Consider the following 16,662-nt stretch of genomic DNA (forward strand, 5'->3'; position numbering starts at 1 on the left):
ACTGCCCCCTATGTACAGGAATATAACTACTATAATACTGCCCCCCTATGTACAGGAATATAACTACTATAATACTGCCCCAATGTACAAGAATATAACTACTATAATACTGCCCCCTATGTACAAGAATATAACTACTATAATACTGCCCCAATGTACAAGAATATAACTACTATAATACTGCCCCTTATGTACAAGAATATAACTACTATAATACTGGTCCCTATGTACAGGAATATAACTACTATAATACTGCCCCTTATGTACAAGAATATAACTGCTATAATACAAGACATGTAATTGATTAAAACCAATCATACATAATATAAATGGCAGTGCTGATTCTTGGCAGTGGTATCTGCAGGATTATGTATATTTTTACATGTTATTAGATGCTTTGCACAGCGCCATCAAGTGGCCATCACTGTAAAAGCAGCACTGGCCCATATCATACACACAATATACCTATTGTATTGTTCTGGATTTTAGGTAGAATTAGTCTCTTTCCTGTAATTACCCATAATGCTTGGTGTTGTCGTGGAGCTGTGCAACAGAATTATATATAAAATAGTGAGAATGAGTCAGTTATGTGATAATTAGATGAACTTCCATGAGGTGAATATCAGGACAGTGCGATTTCTCACTTAGGGGTTCAGTCATGGAGTTTTTGGGCGCAGTCGGTGTTGCGCCCTTAATCCCAGGGATTAATGTCAGGAGTGTAATTGTCCGTACATCTGCTGACTCTGGATAACAGAATAACTAATAATGAGAAGCCACGGAAGGAGCGCGGCCGCTCAGGCGAGGAGAAGCCGCAATTTATTAGTTTGTGGCGAAATGGAAACAATTTCATAACGTAAATGAGAACGACCGAGTAATTATTGTTTTTATGATGTCGCTAATGGAAATGATGGGTCAGGAGGGAACACAGCAAATAGTATCATGCAGATCAGTGCACTAATAGGCACCGAAAAGGTCATGACCCCAAAGGGCAGGAACACAATAGATTTAGATACATTTAATGTACAGCCGGTATAACCTGGGGATCTCCTGTATATAATGATATATGTACAGCCGGTATAACCTGGGGATCTCCTGTATATAATGATATATGTACAGCTGGTATAACCTGGGGATCTCCTGTATATAATGATATATGTACAGCCGGTATAACCTGGGGATCTCCTGTATATAATGATATATGTACAGCCGGTATAACCTGGGGATCTCCTGTATATAATGATATATGTACAGCCGGTATAACCTGGGGATCTCCTGTATATAATGATATATGTACAGCCGGTATAACCTGGGGATCTCCTGTATATAATGATATATGTACTGCTGGTATAACCTGGGGATCTCCTGTATATAATGATATATGTACAGCCGGTATAACCTGGGGATCTCCTGTATATAATGATATATGTACAGCCGGTATAACCTGGGGTTCTCCTGTATATAATGATATATGTACAGCCGGTATAACCTGGGGATCTCTTGTATATAATGATATATGTACAGCCGGTATAACCTGGGGATCTCCTGTATATAATGATATATGTACAGCCGGTATAACCTGAAGATCTCCTGTATATAATGATATATGTACAGCCGGTATAACCTGGGGATCTCCTGTATATAATGATATATGTACAGCCGGTATAACCTGGGGATCTCCTGTATATAATGATATATGTACAGCCGGTATAACCTGGGGATCTCCTGTATATAATGATATATGTACAGCCGGTATAACCTGGGGATCTCCTGTATATAATGATATATGTACAGCCGGTATAACCTGGGGGTCTCCTGTATATAATGATATATGTACAGCCGGTATAACCTGGGGATCTCCTGTATATAATTATATATGTACAGCCGGTATAACCTGGGGATCTCCTGTATATAATGATATATGTACAGCCGGTATAACCTGGGGATCTCCTGTATATAATTATATATGTACAGCCGGTATAACCTGGGGATCTCCTGTATATAATGATATATGTACAGCTGGTATAACCTGGGGATCTCCTGTATATAATGATATATGTACAGCCGGTATAACCTGGGGATCTCCTGTATATAATGATATATGTACAGCCGGTATAACCTGGGGATCTCCTGTATATAATGATATATGTACAGCCGGTATAACCTGGGGATCTCCTGTATATAATGATATATGTACAGCCGGTATAACCTGGGGATCTCCTGTATATAATGATGTATGTACAGCCGGTATAACCTGGGGATCTCCTGTATATAATGATATATGTACAGCCGGTATAACCTGGGGATCTCCTGTATATAATGATATATGTACAGCCGGTATAACCTGGGGATCTCCTGTATATAATGATATATGTACAGCTGGTATAACCTGGGGATCTCCTGTATATAATGATATATGTCCAGCCGGTATAACCTGGGGATCTCCTGTATATAATGATATATGTACAGCTGGTATAACCTGGGGATCTCCTGTATATAATGATATATGTACAGCCGGTATAACCTGGGGATCTCCTGTATATAATGATATATGTACAGCCGGTATAACCTGGGGATCTCCTGTATATAATGATATATGTACAGCCGCTATAACCTGGGGATCTCCTGTATATAATGATATATGTACAGCCGGTATAACCTGGGGATCTCCTGTATATAATGATATATGTACAGCTGGTATAACCTGGGGATCTCCTGTATATAATGATATATGTACAGCTGGTATAACCTGGGGATCTCCTGTATATAATGATATATGTACAGCCGGTATAACCTGGGGATCTCCTGTATATAATGATATATGTACAGCCGCTATAACCTGGGGATCTCCTGTATATAATGATATATGTACAGCCGGTATAAGCTGGGGATCTCCTGTATATAATGATATATGTACAGCCGGTATAACCTGGGGATCTCCTGTATATAATGATATATGTACAGCCGGTATAACCTGGGGATCTCCTTTATATAATGATATATGTACAGCCGGTATAACCTGGGGATCTCCTGTATATAATGATATATGTACAGCCGGTATAACCTGGGGATTTCCTGTATATAATGATATATGTACAGCCGGTATAACCTGGGGATCTCCTGTATATAATGATATATGTACAGCTGGTATAACCTGGGGATCTCCTGTATATAATGATATATGTACAGCTGGTATAACCTGGGGATCTCCTGTATATAATGATATATGTACAGCCGGTATAACCTGGGGATCTCCTGTATATAATGATATATGTACAGCCGGTATAACCTGGGGATCTCCTGTATATAATGATATATGTACAGCTGGTATAACCTGGGGATCTCCTGTATATAATGATATATGTACAGCCGGTATAACCTGGGGATCGCCTGTATATAATGATATATATACAGCTGGTATAACCTGGGGATCTCCTGTATATAATGATATATGTACAGCCGGTATATCCTGGGGATCTCCTGTATATAATGATATATGTACAGCTGGTATAACCTGGGGATCCCCTGTATATAATGATATATGTACAGCCGGTATAACCTGGGGATCTCCTGTATATAATGATATATGTACAGCCGGTATAACCTGGGGAACTCCTGTATATAATGATATATGTACAGCTGGTATAACCTGGGGATCTCCTGTATATAATGATATATGTACAGCTGGTATAACCTGGGGATCTCCTGTATATAATGATATATGTACAGCCGGTATAACCTGGGGATCTCCTGTATATAATGATATATGTACAGCTGGTATAACCTGGGGATCTCCTTTATATAATGATATATGTACAGCTGGTATAACCTGGGGATCTCCTGTATATAATGATATATGTACAGCCGGTATAACCTGGGGATCTCCTGTATATAATGATATATGTACAGCTGGTATAACCTGGGGATCTCCTGTATATAATGATATATGTACAGCCGGTATAACCTGGAGATCTCCTGTATATAATGATATATGTACAGCTGGTATAACCTGGGGATCTCCTGTATATAATGATATATGTACAGCCGGTATAACCTGGGGATCTCCTGTATATAATGATATATGTACAGCTGGTATAACCTGGGGATCTCCTGTATATAATGATATATGTACAGCCGGTATAACCTGGAGATCTCCTGTATATAATGATATATGTACAGCTGGTATAACCTGGGGATCTTCTGTATATAATGATATATGTACAGCCGGTATAACCTGGGGATCTCCTGTATATAATGATATATGTACAGCCGGTATAACCTGGGGATCTCCTGTATATAATGATATATGTACAGCCGGTATAACCTGGGGATCTCCTGTATATAATGATATATGTACAGCCGGTATAACCTGGGGATCTCCTGTATATAATGATATATGTACAGCCGGTATAACCTGGGGATCTTCTGTATATAATGATATATGTACAGCTGGTATAACCTGGGGATCTCCTGTATATAATGATATATGTACAGCCGGTATAACCTGGGGATCTCCTGTATATAATGATATATGTACAGCCGGTATAACCTGGGGATCTGCTGTATATAATGATATATGTACAGCCGGTATAACCTGGGGATCTCCTGTATATAATGATATATGTACAGCCGGTATAACCTGGGGATCTCCTGTATATAATGGTATATGTACAGCCGGTATAACCTGGGGATCTCCTGTATATAGTGATATATGTACAGCCGGTATAACCTGGGGATCTCCTGTATATAATGATATATATACAGCCGGTATAACCTGGGGATCTCCTGTATATAATGATATATATACAGCCGGTATAACCTGGGGATCTCCTGTATATAATGATATATGTACAGCCGGTATAACCTGGGGATCTCCTGTATATAATGGTATATGTACAGCCGGTATAACCTGGGGATCTCCTGTATATAGTGATATATGTACAGCCGGTATAACCTGGGGATCTCCTGTATATAATGATATATATACAGCCGGTATAACCTGGGGATCTCCTGTATATAATGATATATATACAGCCGGTATAACCTGGGGATCTCCTGTATATAATGATATATGTACAGCCGGTATAACCTGGGGATCTCCTGTATATAATGATATATGTACAGCCGGTATAACCTGGGGATCTCCTGTATATAATGATATATGTACAGCCGGTATAACCTGGGGATCTCCTGTATATAATGATATATGTACAGCTGGTATAACCTGGGGATCTCCTGTATATAATGATATATGTACAGCCGGTATAACCTGGGGATCTCCTGTATATAATGATATATGTACAGCCGCTATAACCTGGGGGTCTCCTGTATATAATGATATATGTACAGCTGGTATAACCTGGGGATCTCCTGTATATAATGATATATGTACAGCCGGTATAACCTGGGGATCTCCTGTATCTGGAAACTATTAAGCAGCTTCTTATAAATGAGAAGTGTAAATAGAACATCTGTAATTACATCAGAGTTAATTGTGATAATAATTTGCTGTCCTCTGACACTTCGTGGTGCGGATGAGAAGTATCTGGCAGTCAGGTGACGGCACAATCAGACGGGGTTGGCGCAGATTAGGAGGTGATTGCGGAGCGTCTCCGAGGAGATTTAATAAACAAAACAAGAGTCTTGGAGGCCGATTGTGGATTCCAGGAGGGAAATATAATGAAATTGGGTAATTCTGCAGGAAAAAAAAAAACATCTTTTCCCCTTTGAGGTTTTTTTCCTACTAGATAAAATCGATAGTTTTACCAGGCAAAGGTCTCTCGCCGCCTGATGTGTAGTCAATAGGTTACGACCTTCGCTCTTCAGAAGGAAATACCTACCTGAAATATCGACGGAGAGGGAACGCAGGAAAATGTGTCTGCTGTGAGATGTAATTGAATTGTAAAATAATAAAAAATTTCTATTTTTGGACAATAGTGCGGCATGGTTAACCAGTTCCTAATGTATCTCTACCTTCTATAAAGCCTGTGTGGTCTTGTGTCATTGACAATTACAGAGGATGATATCACGCTCTGTAAAGAAATCACCACAGAGCAGGATAGTATAATTTTTCAGGAGGATCTTGCTGGCTTGGATAAAGAAATGGTTTAAGGTTTTTATGGGAAAGTTGGCACCAGATTTTACTCCATTAAACAACCACTCCCCATAGAAAGGGGATGAGATGCCCTTTCTAGAATTTACCCCTTTTTGTTTACCTATTAAAAACAAATAATCTCCTCTGAAGTCATGTGACAATGATCAGAGAAGAGTTAGATTTTACCTGAGATGAGTCAAGTTTATAGGCTGCAGGAAAAGCATCACTTCAGACGGCTTCTGTTCTTTAGCACCTGGAAACATATTGCTGGTGTCGTTTTAAAGATAAGAACTTCATCTTTCAGATGAAATGAGTCAAGTAAAATAAGCCAATTATTTTGGGACGGAAAGGGGTTTTCTTTCTCCATGGGATAGGTCATAACTACCTGATGGGTCTGGTGGGTTTGCAGATATTGGGGCACATTTACTAAGGGTCCGCGGACTGCTTTACCGCCAGGCTTCCCGACTATATCCGTTTTGCGCTGCATTTAACAGGGGGTTTTGGCGCACGCAATCGGATTTTGGCGCAATTGTTCCAAATTTCATGGGACACAAATCAGTGGGCGTGGCCGACCCGACTGATTCGGACTAAGTGCGGGATTTAAAATTTAAATTGTGTCGCAAGACAATGCACTTACACGCATCGGGAAGAAGAAGGTGGACTCCGGGGACCTGAGCGGGGAAGCGACACATGCAGGATATCCGGCTCACGATCTTAGTGAATCACGGCAGACCCGAAACCTCGTCGGATATTCCGGATCGGCGGCGTCAACGTTACGGGTAAGTAAATGTGCCCCATTGTGTGCTGAGTGTTGAGTTTCTATGCTCAGATATTTTCGATGCTCTCATGGCTTTGCACATGCGCAGTAATCTCGGCCTCAGGAAGGTAAATTAATGGGATGGGACATTGATCCTGGAATGTGTTTTTGAGTCAGGATAAATTTTATGGGCCAATTACCATTTCTCCTTCCAGTATGTTAACCTTGATTAAAGATCTACTGCATGCGGTGGCCAAGATCGAGACTAATAAATTCTTTCAGCCTTATCTATGACCTTTTTGACCCAGGATGTGACCTCTAGGCTGCACCTGTCAATAGTCAATTTCCAGAAATCTGCCGTCTTCAATTTCTTTATCTTGAGAAGGCAGATAACAGCCGCGACTTCATCCATCAAACTCCAAATTGCCAATCCTGCCCTTTCCTGACACGGACAATTTTGCAGCATTTAGCCGAAACCCTCACTCCGATTCCAGAAGTGATTGTGTCCGAAGAGTCAATGATCTGATGACTACTGCGAGCCCCAGTTGTGGTTGTCATCTCACATGGGTCCTAGTCAGGTCTTGATATCACAGGACAGATTGATTTCGGAAAGGGGCTTTCACGATTTGGTATTAAAGATTGAAGTTGTTCCAAAAATTTTGACACAATTGGTCACAAACTAAGTGATCACAAATCTCCGAAAAGTGATTAGATCGGACTATTCGATGGTCTGATGACTACGGCACGTACAGGTTGTGGTTGTCTTCTTATATGGTCTTCAGTCAGGTCTTGATATCATAGAACAGATAAGAATGAGAATTTTTGAAAGAGGTTTTCACGATTTGGTGGTAAAGTTACAATTAAGTCGTTACAAAAATTTTTTACACAAATTGTGTTGGTGACAAACGAGGAGATCACAAATTTTAGAGAAGTGATTGACTACAGTGGGTCCAAGATATAAGTTGTGGTTGTCTTCTTATATGGTCCTCAATCAGGTCTTGATATCAAAAACATTTGGATTAATTTTTGATAGAGGTTTTCAAGATTTGCTACAAAATTTGTTACACAATTGTGTCAAAGTTTTGAGAAGGGATTATGTTGGACTCATCGATAGGTCTTTTGACCACTGTGGGCCCAAGATGTGGTTGTGGTTGTCTTCTTTTATGGTCCTCAGTAAGGTCTTGATATTATAGAACATTTGGATTCATTTTTGAAAGAGGTTGTCAAGATTTGCTACAAAATTTGTGACACAATTGTGTTGGTGACAAATGCGGTCATCACAAATCTTCAAGAACTGATTAGGTCAAAACTTCCGATAGTCTACTGACTACTGTGGGCCCAAGATGTGGTCGTGGTTGTGTTCTCATATGGTCCTCAGTTAGGTCTTGAACATTTGGATTCAATTTACACAATTTACACAATTGTGTTGGTGACAAATCAGGTGACAAATCTTTTAGAAGTGATTGACCACTGTGGGTCCAAGATGTGGTTGTGGTTGTCTTCTTTTATGGTCCTCAGTAAGGTCTTGATATCATAGAACATTTGGATTTATTTTTGAAAGAGGTTTTCAAGACTTGCTACTAAATTTTTTACACAATTGTGTTGGTGACAAACAAGGTGATCACAAATCTTTGAGAAAGGATTGTGTTGGACTAATCGATAGTCTATTGACCACTGTGGGTCCAAAATGTGGTTGTGGTTGTCCTCTCACATGATCTTCAGTCAGATCTTGATATCATAGAACATTTGTATTCTTTTTTCAAAGAGGTTTTCAAGATTTGCTACAAAATTTGTGACACAATTGTGTTGGTGACAAATGAGGTGATAACAGATCTTCAAGAAATGATAAGGTCAAACCTTTCGATAGTCTGACTACTGTGGGCCCAAGATGTGGTGGTGGTTCTGTTCTTATATGGTCCTCAGTCAGGTCTTGATATTATAGAACATTTGGATTCATTTTTGATAGAGGTTTTCAAGATTTGCTACAAAATTTTTTACGCAATTGTGTTGGTGACAAACAAGGTGATCACAAATCTTTGAGAAGGGATTGTGTTGGACTAATTGATAGTCTTTTGACTACTGTGGGTCCAAGATGTGGTTGTGGTTGTTCTCTCATATGGTCTTTAGTCATGTCTTGATATCATAGAACAATTGGATTCTTTTTTGAAAGAGGTTTTCAAGATTTGCTACAAAATTTGTTAGACAATTGTGTTGGTGACGAATGAGGTGATCACAAATCTTCAAGAAGTGATAAGGTCAAACCTTCCGATAGTCTACTGACTACTGTGGGCCCAAGAAGTGGTTGTCTTCTCACATGATTTTCAGTCATGTCTTGATATCATAGAAAATTTGCTACAAAATTTTTTACACAATTGTGTTGGTGACAAACAAAGTGATCACAAATATTTGAGATGGGATTATGTTGGACTCATCGAAGTGATAAGATCAAACCTTCCGATAGTCTATTGACTACTGTGGGCCCAAGATGTGGTTGTGGTTGTCTTGTCATATGGTCCTCAGTCAGGTCTGATCACAAATCTTTGAGAAGTGATAAGGTCAGACTAGTCGATAGTCAACTGACTATGGGGCAGATTTACTTACCCGGTCCATTTGTGATCCAGCAGCGCGTTCTCTGCGCTGGATTTGGGTCCGGCCGGGATTCATTAAGGTAGTTCCTCTGCCATCCATCAGGTGGCGCTGCTGTGCTGAAAAGCATCGGAACGCACTGGAGTTCACCGGGCTGGGCTGAGTGAAGGTAAGTACAAGCTCCGCGACAGATTTTTTTTTTTAAATGCGGTGGTTTTTCCGAATCCATCGGATTTTCATTCGTGCATGCCAACGCCGATGCGCCACAATCCGATCGCGTGCGCCAAAATCCCGGTGCAATTCAGGGGAAATCGGCGGATATCGGAAATATTCGGGTAACACGTCGGGAAAACGCGAATCGGCCCCTTAGTAAATGACCCCCTATGGGTCCAAGATGTGGTTGTCTTCTTATTTTGTCTTCAGTCAGGTCTTGATATCATAGAACATTTGGATTCGTTTTTTGATAGAGGTTTTCATGATTTGGTGCCAAATCTTGAGTTGTTACAAAATTTTTTACACAATTGTGTTGTTGAAGAACAAGTGTGTTCGAAGATCTTCTGTAGAACTTTCCTTATTGTTGGCCCAATTATTTCCTCTTCCACCATTCCAAATCCATACACTGGGTGTTAGTGGGAGCCCCCAATCCCAGAAGGCCCCTCAGAGTATGGTATATCCACCCCCCATGTACATTATCCTGGGGGAGAAAATTCTCAGATAATTTCAGATGCTTTGATACCTTCATAAGCCACCGGCAGTACAGTAATAATCATTATAATCCCTGATAATGTACCACCGCCACGCTACGCAGATTATTATTATTATAACAGCGCCATGTAGCTGCTGACTCAAGTAGAGTAACATCAATAACCGAGCGGAGCTCCGCTGATCATACAAGACACAGGGAGGTGATTCACCGCGTGAGAGAACTGCCAGGAACCTATGAGAAGTGCGCTGACGTACAGCCGCCTAATTATAACCGTGAGAGTACAGTGTGATAACAAACCTATGTATTCATCTCACTTAAAGGGGAACTCCGGGTTGAAAGTTTAATTGTGGAAAAACTCCGGCTGTTGTGTACAATGTTGCAGATGCATTTTTGTAGGGTCCAGGGGGTGGAGCATGAACCATGAAAGGTCTTTAGTTTTACTTGCATCGCTTATGACATCGTTCAAAGGGTTTTTGTTTTTTGTTTTTTTTACTTAAAATGTATATAATAGTGCTGAGTAAGCAGTGATATCAAGGCCTTATAAATGACAAGCAAAAAACTAACCTGTGTCATACTAATCATACTGCAAGACCAGGAAAAACACACGTTCTGTGAGGGTTTACTTATCATGGCAGGTCCTGTGGGCGTTCACTTACTGCGTCGGGTCCTGTGGGCTTTACTTACAGTGACGGGTCCTCTGAGCGCTCACTTACAGTAAAGGGTCCTATGGGCGTTTTCTTACAGTGACTTGTCCTGTGGGTGCTCACTTACCATGACGGGTCCTGTGGGCGTTCACTTACTGTGGCCGGTTCTGTGGGTGTTTGCTTACGGTGACGGGTCCTGTAGGTGCTCACTTATGGTGACGGGTCCTGTAGGTGCTCACTTATGGTGACGGGTCCTGTGGGTGCTCACTTATGGTGACGGGTCCTGTGGATGTTCACTTATGGTGACGGGTCCTGTGGGTGCTCACTTATGGTGACGGGTCCTGTGGATGTTCACTTACGGTGACGGGTCCTGTGGGTGCTCACTTATGGTGACGGGTCCTGTGGATGTTCACTTACGGTGACGGGTCCTGTGGGTGCTCACTTACTGTGATGGGTCCTGTGGGTGTTCACTTACGGTGACGGGTCCTGTGGGTGTTCACTTATGGTGACGGGTCCTGTGGGTGTTCCCTTACGGTGACGGGTCCTGTGGGTGTTCACTTATGGTGACGGGTCCTGTGGGTGTTCACTTACGGTGACGGGTCCTCTGGGTGCTCACTTACGGTGACGGGTCCTCTGGGTGCTCACTTACTATGACATGTTTTGTAGGCATTCTTCTCTTAGTGCCATGGGTCCTACAGGCATTCTCTTAAAGTGGAGGGTCTTGTGGGCATGGTGGTCTTCTCACTGTACTGGTTCTTTTGGGAGTCCTGCAGGTAATTACATACTGCGATGGGTCCTACGGGTTTTCACACACTGTAAAATGTTCTCTGTGCAATATAAGAGCCAATGGACCTCTTGCAATAAGTAAACCCCCGCAGGACCCATCAAAGTTAAGGGTAGCAGCTTTTGGGCCCCTGGTCCTCCAGTCATTGTTGTGTACCCATGTCCTATCCATCACCCATATCTTCCGGTAGCTCAGCTCCCTTACACTCTTCGAGCTGGTAGCATACACTGTCAGCAGCAGGGTCTGCGGTTGTGAAGGGTCAAAACTGAGGACAATGAAGACCACCCTCTTATCTAGAGCTCTTTCATTGCTATGGAGGACCCTTGGCATCTGTGAATTGCAGGGTTGCCCGCAGATGTCAGCCATCGCTGTGTAATGATTCACTTTCCCTGCAGCAAATTAGACCCTCGCTGAGAGGTTCCCCTGGATATAATCGGTGCTCCCGGAGACCCCGCAGCAGGATCCACCCCCTCCCTCCGCTCTTCTCTTCAAGCCTCTTTCAGCTATTTTTGGTTCCAGACTCTATACATATGTATATACATTACCCTGTGTCTGCTGCAGCAGAGCTGTCATAGTAATTCATGAGGTGGGGGGCTGCTGCAGGATGGGGGGGGGGGGTGCAGGCGCAGGACTCGCAGTGTCTCTAATCTATTGCTCTGTCCTTGTCTTTATGAAGGTCTCGCAGTCGGAGCTGCACCCCCCCCCTTCCTTCCCTGAATACAATGTAATCCTCTGCACACCTGTATGTTATGTGCTGCTCTTCACCCTGCGGGGACGACAATTACTTATATATTATATACACACAAAGCCAAGACGAAAATTATTACCACTCACTACTGTCACCAGAAATCTGGAATCCACTTAAATGGATATTTAAGAAACTCTCTGCTGCAAAGTAACCCTGCGGTGAAAGTATAGGATGGCTGAACATCAACTAAGACGTCCCCGCTGCAGATATACAAATCACATAAATGTATATAAACATCCAATAACTTGGGTCACAGTGGACAATATATAACAAGACGTACTGGATTGTAAAGGTTTGGGATGATGTTACATTTCAGATTGCTATGTTATCAAATTCTGGCTGCCTGCGGCCACCACTAGGGGGAGCTTACTGAAGACAGGTCATAATATGTTATCAGTATCAGTTTGAATTTGGTTAGGCACCCAGACCCAGACTTACACTGACCAGCTTTTCCAGGATACCCCAGATTTGGAAATGTATACAGGGGGCAGAAGAGAAAGCAAATGGTGCAGTTTACTATATAGTGGTTATACTGAGGAACTGCAGCTCTGTTCCAATTCTAGAAAATAGTAGCACAGCTGCTTTATCCGCTCCAGGATAAAGCATTACGCTTCCAGGTTTCGGAATTGAAGGGTATCCAGTATGGACGATCTATTCAAGGTCCGAGTGACAGATACATCATCAATATCTCACGACACAGAGACCAGACCACCCCTTTAAAGAGCTTTTCTCACGACACAGAGACCAGACCACCCCTTTAAAGAGCTTTTCTAACAACACAGAGACAGGACCACCCCTTTAAAGAGCTTTTGTAGCTTAGTAAAATTATGGCTAAAAGGATACTGCTGGGGGCCGGTAACATAAAACTTTACTCATCACCCACTGCAGCTCTGTGCCACCCAATCTGGTCCCCACTGCACTGCACCTCTTGGGTGTTTCCTAGTATCACAGAAAACACTAGGGGAGGGCTCTCAGCCAATCACGCACCTCTGCCTGTGATTGGGTGGGCACCCTCCTGGGGTGCAAGGTGTGAATCCCAAGAGGTGCAGTGCAGTGGAGACCGGAAGCAGAGTCCACATTTCGAGGTTCCATGGTACGTGTGGATCTGTCCGTTTTTTGGGCCAGAAGCTGCGCCCCTATTAGGTTGAAAGAAACAATCCTATATAAATACATGCCAACCCCTATCACTCAACAGTGTCTCAGAGAATGACCCAGCACTACTCCCCCCATCATCTCTACTAGTGTTGTTGATCCTGGGTAATGCAGGTTCTTGCTATGGACGGATTTGGTTTGTAAAATGGTTAACACCAAGAAGACAATGACGGATCCCCTGGAGAGTGGGAGCAATGCTTGACTGTGCACGTGATAGGGTTAACATGGCCGCATCCCTCTGTATTATCAGGAGGTGACACAGGTAGCCCCCTCATTACGTGTGCGGGCGCCGGAGCCCTCGCTAATAAGGTTCTCGTCTGTGAGACTCCTCGCGGCGCTGGACGAGGAGCTCGGAAAGGAATGATCTCGGGATCGACCTTCCGGTAATTAATGGTAATGGATCGGCCCTGCGGCTCCTCTCCAGTAGAGTACTAGCACAGGGGGGAAAGAAATGTGAACATTTTTGAAAATATTTTTCATATGGCCTTGGCGTGAGTAGCTAATTATAAGCCGTCACCTGATGTTTCGGGGAGATGGGGTGACGGGTGACAGATATTTGCTTTGTTCTTTGCAGTGTCAAAGGAAATTAATTTTCCGGCTGGCTTGTGTTTTTCTCTGAGGCAGATATTGATGAGTGTGCAGAAGGGATCATTCAGTGTCACAACCATTCCCGCTGTGCTAACCTCCCGGGATGGTACCACTGTGAGTGCAGAAGAGGCTTCCATGACAATGGGACCTACTCCATTACTGGGGAGTCCTGTGTTGGTAAGCGATCCTCACTCAAGTCACCTCTTCATGCTGTCTTCTTCTCCTATCATCTCTCCTCTGCATGGCATTGCACCATCGCATCTTATCTGATCTAGAATGTTCTATGCTGTTCATGTTCTACACTGAAGACTTAGATGGATCCATCACCCTAGAGAGATGTTACCTAATCGGTCCTGAAGGCGATCATCCATGACCCTAGAGAGATGTTTCCTAATTGGCCCTGAAGACCATTTATAACCATTGAGAAATTTTACCTATTGGGCTCGGAAGGCTAAGATGGGACCATCCATGACCCTAGTGAGATGTTATTTAATGGGCACTGAAGGCAAATGCAAGACCATTCATGACCCTAGAGAGATGTTTACCTAATAGGCGGTAAAGGCTAAGATAGGACCATTCATCACTGCATAGAAATTTTACCTGTTGGGCACTAAAATCTAAGATGGGATCATCCATGACCCTAGAGAGATGTTACCTATTGGGCGCTGAATGTTAAGATGGGACCATCAGTGATCCTAGATAGATGTTATCTAATGGGTGGTAAATACTAAGATGGGACCCTAGAGAGATGTTATTTAATGGGCACTGAAGGCAAATGCAAGACCATCCATGAGCTTAGAGAGATGTTACCTAATCGGTCTGCAGGCTACGATGGGACCATCCATAACCCTTGAGAGATGTTACCTATTGTGCACTGAATACTAAGATGGAACCATCAGTGATCCCAGAGAGATGTTACCTAATGAATGGTGAATACTAAGATGGGATCATCCATGACCCTAGAGAGATGTTATTTAATGGGCACTGAAGGCAAATGCAAGACCATTCGTGACCCTATAGAGATGTTACCTAATCGGTCCTGAAGGCTATGATGGAACCATTCATGACCCTCTAGAGATGTTACCATATAGGCGGTTAATACCAACATCGTGACCCTAGACAGATGTTACCTAATGGGCGATTGAGGCTAGGATGAGACCATTCATGGCTCTACAGAGACCTCCTCTTCCATTAGTATCTTCCCATGGTTATACCCTGTAGATTAACCCCTCCATACACTGGGCTGTAAAATAGTTCAATGCAGAGAGCTAAGAGAACAGCAGTGAGAGGACACACTCCCAGTGCACTTGGAGAAGCTACAATCCTGGAACATAAATCCATATATTTTGCAGTTCTGTAGCTACTAACAACATACACAAAGGTCTGATTACACATCTCTCCCGGGACAATACCTAACACTGGCTGAGGAGAGCTCAGAGCACAGCAGTGTGAGGACATGCCCCCTGTGCACTTTGAGAAGCTACAATCCTGGAATATAACTCCATATATCACAGTTCTGCTGCTACTAAAAACATACACAAATATATGCATACAAACTTTTCCAGGACCAGGGACCCTACATTCCAATGGCTGCAGGGAGCACAGAGCACAGCAGTGTGTGTAGTTTATGTACAATAAAAATATAACAAAATAAAAAATATTTTTTAGAAAATCACATGTAGGTTATAAGGTCATGGTCCCGATCTGCTACAAGTAATTGAGGAGGGGGACATGGGGATTAATCCGCACCGAGAAGAGAAGCCATTTCCGCTCTGCCCTTCCCCCACCCTCCGGCAGTGATTGACTCTCAGCTATGGATGAGCGGAGTCATTACTGGGCTGAGATTAGATTAGTTCCTCCCCCGTCAGAATGGAGCGATCCGTCCACAGAATAATTAATTCTAATAAACCGGGGTCTAATTTTATGGAAAATGTGGAAGGTGCTGCATACATCTCGGGATATGGTGCATGCGTTATTGGATTATTCTGGAGAATTCCTGTATAATGTGAGATAATGGCGCCGCTCGCTGAATGGTAATGACGCGCTGCGCTCCCCGCTGACACCTCTGCTTCATGACTTCTCTTATCTCTAAGCTTTTTATTATTTTCCTATGTTTCTTATAATAGCGTTTGTATTATCGTTACTACAAGGCGGGGTCACGTGTCATAGGGTGGGGTCACGTGTAACAAGACGGGAGCATAAACACCGTGGGGGTCAAAGGTCCCAGGACCCCCTTTAATTTTAGAAAAGAAAGGGAAAATGACAGATCTGATCCCCAGCAAGTAATTGGAGGGGAGAGATCTTTTAGGCTAAGTCCGGAACATGTCCGCCATCTTTAAAACCGCCATATTGGATCAAGGACAAGTGGGACGATGATCATGTGACAGATTGATGAAAATCTGAATTGTCTCAGAAATCGATTGCTACAATCAGATCTGTAATATCTCTCGTGGTCCAGCAGTTATCAGCACAGAGATTCTGGGTTAAGAACGATTGGATCCAGCACCTTTAGCTCCGTATTCAGGGACAACACGTCACGTAGCTGTGCATCACAGGGAACGTTCCTGGGTGTTGTTGCAACTTTATGCATTGACCAAAAGAGATAT

At 42.7% G+C, this 16,662-nt stretch overlaps 1 protein-coding gene across 2 annotated transcripts in view; it reads left to right on the forward strand.

Moving 5' to 3' along the window:
- NELL1 (neural EGFL like 1) overlaps nucleotides 1-16,662 on the forward strand; it is a 534,618-nt gene that overhangs the window by 482,048 nt on the left and 35,908 nt on the right. Inside the window, exon 16 of one of the 2 annotated variants that reach the window (XM_072118935.1) lies at nucleotides 14,093-14,233. The exons of the other annotated variant lie outside the window; for it this stretch is intronic. Within the exon in view, the coding sequence (XP_071975036.1) occupies nucleotides 14,093-14,233 (141 nt within the window). The remainder of the gene's footprint in view (nucleotides 1-14,092; nucleotides 14,234-16,662) is intronic. 2 annotated transcript variants of the gene reach the window in all.

This window comes from Engystomops pustulosus, chromosome 7 (genome assembly GCF_040894005.1).
Source record: "Engystomops pustulosus chromosome 7, aEngPut4.maternal, whole genome shotgun sequence".
NCBI classification, from domain to species: domain Eukaryota; kingdom Metazoa; phylum Chordata; class Amphibia; order Anura; family Leptodactylidae; genus Engystomops; species Engystomops pustulosus.